General features: G+C 33.5%; 1 protein-coding gene across 1 annotated transcript; it reads right to left on the minus strand.

Moving 5' to 3' along the window:
- Window positions 1-1,582: 1,582 nt before the first annotated feature.
- Window positions 1,583-2,181, minus strand: LOC131890490 (uncharacterized). Its single transcript, XM_059239839.1, has 2 exons — window positions 2,054-2,181; window positions 1,583-1,981 (listed from the first exon to the last, which is right to left on the minus strand). Exons 1-2 carry the CDS (start codon window positions 2,060-2,062, stop codon window positions 1,661-1,663), a joined length of 330 nt encoding a protein of 109 aa, XP_059095822.1. The 5' UTR covers window positions 2,063-2,181; the 3' UTR covers window positions 1,583-1,660.
- Between the last annotated feature and the right edge of the window lie 3,740 nt (window positions 2,182-5,921).

The raw sequence follows: 5,921 nt of genomic DNA on the forward strand, positions 1-5,921 counted from the left end.
ATCACATAAGTAACGCCCAGGTAATCATCTTTCACTGGTCTCTTCAAGAAGGTGCGTTCCCCCAAAGTTATAAAGATGGAAATATTACATCAATACTCAAAACAGTCTCAAAATAACGTCCGGGAAGTTATCACCCCGTTTCTCTAACAAGTGTTGCACTTAAAGTTATGGAGTCAATTCTGAAGGATGTAATCTGCTCTCACTTACTTTAGAAGGGGAATCAATAGACGTTCAAAAAGAGTTCGGTAAATTGAGGTCGTGCGTCACTAACTTCTTAGATTACATCTCTGATGCTCCCAAGTTAGAGCATAGTGGTCAAGCAATCAATACCGTCTACTTTGATCATAAGAAAGCGTTCGACAAGGTGCCTCACGAGCACCTAATAATAAAAGTTGGTAGCTATGGTGTGTGCCAAAATCTACTCAATTGGATTCAGCTATGGCTGAATGACAGGAGACAAAGATCCGCTCAGAATGGATCCCTTTCAGATTGGGGGAGAGTAACAAGCGACGTCCCTCAAGGCTCTGTGCTTGGCCCGGTGTTATTTCAAATCTATGTATAAAAACGACACATGACCAAATTCAGCATTTACTCTCGATATTTGCTGATGACCCCAAGCTTTACGACACAGTGACAAATGCCGTTGACGCCCAAAAAATCAAGAAGAGCGTTACTGCAATCGTACAAGCGCAGTCTATATGGCAAATGGAATTCAATATAAAAAATACTCAGTTATCACTACAGGAGCATCAAACCAGGAGCACAACTATCATATGGGTAACACTGAATTAACCTCTTCCAATTCAGAAAAAGACATTGGTGGTCATTGTGCAAGCAATCTTAAAGTCCAATGGTCAAGTGAGAAAAGTGGCTCACACGTGTATCCGCATTATTGAACAAGTAAGAAGATAATTGAACAACAAAACCCAAGATCTGATGCGGAGAGTTTACAAATCATACAAATTGCCCCACTTTTCCTTTGCTCAGAGTATTTGACGTCCAAATTTGAAGAAAGCTATAGTTTTTCCCGAGTCAGTGGAGAGGCGATTCATCAGAATTATCAGTGCGAAGAACGCCTGCCTTTGCTTAACCTCCCTAACCTCCATCTTAGTGGAAGACGCTTAGGTCGTAGTCCTCATTCAAGCCCATCACGTGATGGGAGGCATTGACCGGATCAACTCGAAACTTTTCACGCAGAATAGAGATGCTCATCCTGCACACACGAGACAAGCTGAACAAGAATACTAATTGTTGCCATTTGTTGAAACACTGACTCGATTCTGAGTTTCTTCACGGCCGATTTTGACCGACAACAAATCAATTGAAATCAGTGCAGTTTGAACAGTTAAGCTAATAACATAACACTGAAACATTTCACCGCCGTATGCAAGAGGACATAAATCACATGCGATCTATCTTACTCCTGAATTCTCGAGTGAGTTATTTGTTACATCTTGGATTGTATCCAACATCTCTACACATTCTATATTGGTTAGCATTCAACTACTCGTATGTATTGCAGATAAATTGTGTTCTCTCAGTTCATCCTTTTAATTTGAGAACAAAACCAATCAAAATAACAATTCTAGTCTGTTTGGTTTAACGAATTTATTTTTCTCTAAAGCTTTGGTTGAAGTGAATGAGTTTGATGTTTTGAACATTAATGATAAAAGTTTCGACGCCCGTGGCTTCGATACCCATGACTGTGATGGTTGTCATAACCGTAATCATAATCCCGTCGACCAAAGAGCCAACGAAGGAAGAGGGGACTGGCCTCGGCACTTCGCCTTTTACGGAGGACTTCCTTTTCCAGATCAGCCTCCATGTCCTCACCCTCAAGCTCGTCCCTGAGGAACTCGTATAATTCCACGATCTTGTCTTGAGTCAAGGTGTTGTATTCAAGAGCCTCCATAATTTGAGATGTGTCATCCTCTTGGGAAGAGGCCAGAGCCACGCCCATCAAGACGGTGAGGACCAAAACCTGTAAAGTCAAAATGAATGATGATTGGAATATAACAGAATAACATAGAGAACTTGTAATCAAGTTTCTTACGAATTTCATGATGATTTTGGAAAGGAGATTGGTTGTTGTCCAATAAATGCTGGATGTTGACTTGTTGATGGAATCTGTTTCAGCCCCGCTTTTATATATGTGTCCAAGATGGAATGGACACCGGTCGGCAATCCTCCCCCTCTTTGATTGCGTAAAAAACCGAGCAATGCCGGCATGCATGCATGTATGCTTTTGAGGGGAGAAACGCTCGGACACTCGAACGCTCATGATTTGGCGGAAAGTTGGTCGCAAACTTTTCTCTGGAGCAAAGCCACCCTCCTCGTAGTTTGTCGATTGATTTGCTAATAGCAATGCATCATTCTAGCTCATTCTTAGCTTCGTCAGAGAGCATTAAATTTTGGCAAAAACATCCATTTTTTACATTTTGAAACTTTGGATAAACTTATCATCCTTGGGCACTCTTCCCTTTTTGGCCTTGAAAAAATATCGTTGGCGAGTTTAAAGCTTAATGACATATCTTACTTCGCTTTTTTATTTTGAATTTCGAGGAATTCGTTTCTAGCAGCATTGAGGGAGTCAGTGAAAAAAGAATCAGAAAGTCTTTGCAAATAAGGTTAGAAACTTGGGTTGCAAGGGGCGTTAAATTGATTGACACTTTGTATGTGTTCGAACCTGTTAACTGTAGATGTACGTGGAAACATTGGAAATGATTCCACCATCAAAAGTGTTAACTTTTCTGAAATCTTAACTTTGAATGTATTTTATAAATTTGTTGCCTCATTTTTAATATTACATTCAATATTGTATCGTTTTAGAAGTTACCTCTACTTACATGTCTAGCTTCTTAAACTTTAAAGGTGGTGAAATATTGCGTGATTTATAAGAGGAAGCAAAATATATTGAACTGCAACTTTTTCCTTTTAAGAAACCTGTTAGAAAATAAACTAAAACAAATTATGATGAAAATTTATCATCCTTGAAGCTCTTTTGGTTTTTCAAGGTTCTTTGGTAAGACGTAATTACTTTAAAACCTAATAAGTTTATTGCTCATATATGTTTATGTTTAACTTTAGCACTTTCTCTTTGGTCTGGATTGTTGTATTTCTAATTCCAAATCGTCATGTGTAGTTCTTTAGTTTGATTGTATTGGTCCTTGACGGTTAGAATTTTTTGTTTATTAGTGTATTGATTCCATTTTGTGTTAGATCAGTTTGTTGAGTTAATTTCTGTGTTTTTGTACTGTTTTCTTAGCTTACATATGTCCTTGATTCCTTGCTTTTCTCTGTCCTTTACTTCATGTTTAATATCTCTATCTTTGATTTGTATGTTTAGTTTGATGTGAAGTAGTTCGTTCATTCCTATTTTGCTCCGCTGTCCTGTATGTCAGGACGAAATTGCATAGCCTTTTAGTTCTTTTCTTTTTCTTGGTCTCTTGATTTTGCTACTCATAGATAGTTCCTCCTCACAGTGGTAAAATTATCCTTTAAAGTTTTGATGGAAATTCCCAAGTACATCTTGGCATTTTTCTCCTTCAGAAAATCATGGTGAACAATTTTGATTTTATTGTTTTATGAAATTCTAGCCCACATAAAAAAATTAAAAACCTAAAAACATCATCAAAACTAAAATTTTCAAAAACCTACCCAATGTAAATTGGGAGCACATTTGGTTAGCTCTTGAATATAAATTATGATATCATCTATTTCACTGCTACTTAGTTACATCGGTTTTAGTGGTCCAAATTTCATCGTTTTTAGCCCCAAAATGCCCCGGTTATATGTTAATTCAATTTCCCTGGGACTGTACAGTGTTCATAGAAGGTACAGAAGGTATCCGATACTGTACGTCTTCAAAAGTGTCCATGAGCTTGGTCCCAACCCAGGATTTAGGGTCAATTCTAGTGACCGTAGAGGCTTAATGTGCGTTTTGAGAGCACCATCAAGTCCTCAAGAATCCTGGCTAGTTCGAACAATGAAGTCCAACTCTCTTCTTTCTCGGTCTCCTTCATTGTTTAATTTGCTGCCTTCAAATAAATATTCGCAGGTCGTAAGTCGTTGATCCAGTCGCAGGATTTAAGTCAGACTTGAACAAATTTTAAGATAGTTTTCCAGATCAACCCTACATTCAAGGACTAACTCGGTCAGCCAAATTTAATTCGTTGGTAGACCTTATATCATATAAAGATTCAAAGGTAATACATAGACGAATTATAACCTTTCACTTTAATAGTACTGGGTATTACATTCTACGGTGTTCAAAAAGCCCTATCAAGTTTCCAGAGAAATTTCCAAACACAAATTGGCATTTTTCTACTGATTTTGATACTACTTCAACCTCTACATTGGTCAAATCAGTCGACTTCTCAACTACTAGTGAGCCTGTTCATCAAGCAGCACCCTGGTTTCATTGACCCAAGCAACTAAAGCCTCTTTGTATAATAAAGGGCTTATTGACTACGGAAGGATCCTTCCCAGCAAAGACCAAGTCCAAACAATGTCTAGTCTCTTTGCTGACTTTTCCAAAAATAGCTTCCATCATGAATGCAGGACACGGTGTTCAAAAAGCCCTATCAAGTTTCCAGAGAAATTCCCAAACACAAATTGACATTTTTTTACCTCAAAAAGTCATAGGAAAAAACTTTAACTTTATTGCTGTATGGAATTCTAGTCCACATAAAAAACTTACATATCTAAAAACATTATAAAAACTAAAATTTTCAAAAACCTACTCAATGTTAATTAGGAGCACACTATGTTGGATTTAGTGGTCCAAATTTCATCGCTTTTAGCCTCAAAATGCCCCGGTTATATGTTAATTCAATTTCCCAAAGAATTAATATCAATGTTCAGACTTGCAAAAGTGAAAGATTATTTTGCCATTTCTTGCATATTTCAAATTAACTTAAAACCATGTACAGCCATATCTAAAACCCTCAAAAAGGCAGATTTAAAAAAAATCACAACCAAAAATTCTCAAATATCGATGAAGCCTTAAAGAAGCTATTTTCAATCAGTTTCAACAAAGTCTTCAAGAAACGACAAAATCTATAACAATGTTTGTTGTATGTATTATCTTCGAAATTCAAGTGAATGCATAACTAAGTGTGCACATGATGATTGCTTAACACATTTTCAAAGATTACACTTTTAGTGTGTTTTAAGTGACATTATATAGCATTTTTAGCTATTGTGAGACTATGCAAAAAAAGGAAAAATAATCTTTCATTTTTGCGATTGTGAAAATTGATATGTAGGTTTTTTTATGTGGGCTAGAATTTCATAAGGCAATAAAATCAAAATTGTTCCCCATGATTTTCTGAGGTAGAAAAATGCCAAGATGTGCTTGGAAGTTCCATCAAAACTTTTTATTATTATATTATTATTATTATTATTATTATTATTTATTATTATTATTTATTATTATTATTATTATATTATATTATTATTATTATTATTATTATTATTATTATTATTATTATTATTTATTATTATTATTATATTATATTATTATTATTATTATTATTATTATTATTATATTATTATTATTATTATTATTATTATATTATTATTATTATTATTATTATTATATTATTATTATTATTATTATTATTATTATTATTATTATTATTATTATTATTATTATTATTATATTATTATTATTATTATTATTATTATTATTATTATTTTATTATTATTATTATTATTATTATTATTATTATTATTATTATTATATTATTATTATTATTATTATTTATTATTATTATTATTATTATTATTATTATTATTATTATTATTATTATTATTATTATTATTATTATATTATTATTATTATTATTATTATTTTTTTTATATTATTTTTTTTTAATTATTTATATTATTATATTAATTATTATATTATTATTATTATA

This window comes from Tigriopus californicus, chromosome 11 (assembly GCF_007210705.1).
Source record: "Tigriopus californicus strain San Diego chromosome 11, Tcal_SD_v2.1, whole genome shotgun sequence".
Taxonomy (NCBI): domain Eukaryota; kingdom Metazoa; phylum Arthropoda; class Copepoda; order Harpacticoida; family Harpacticidae; genus Tigriopus; species Tigriopus californicus.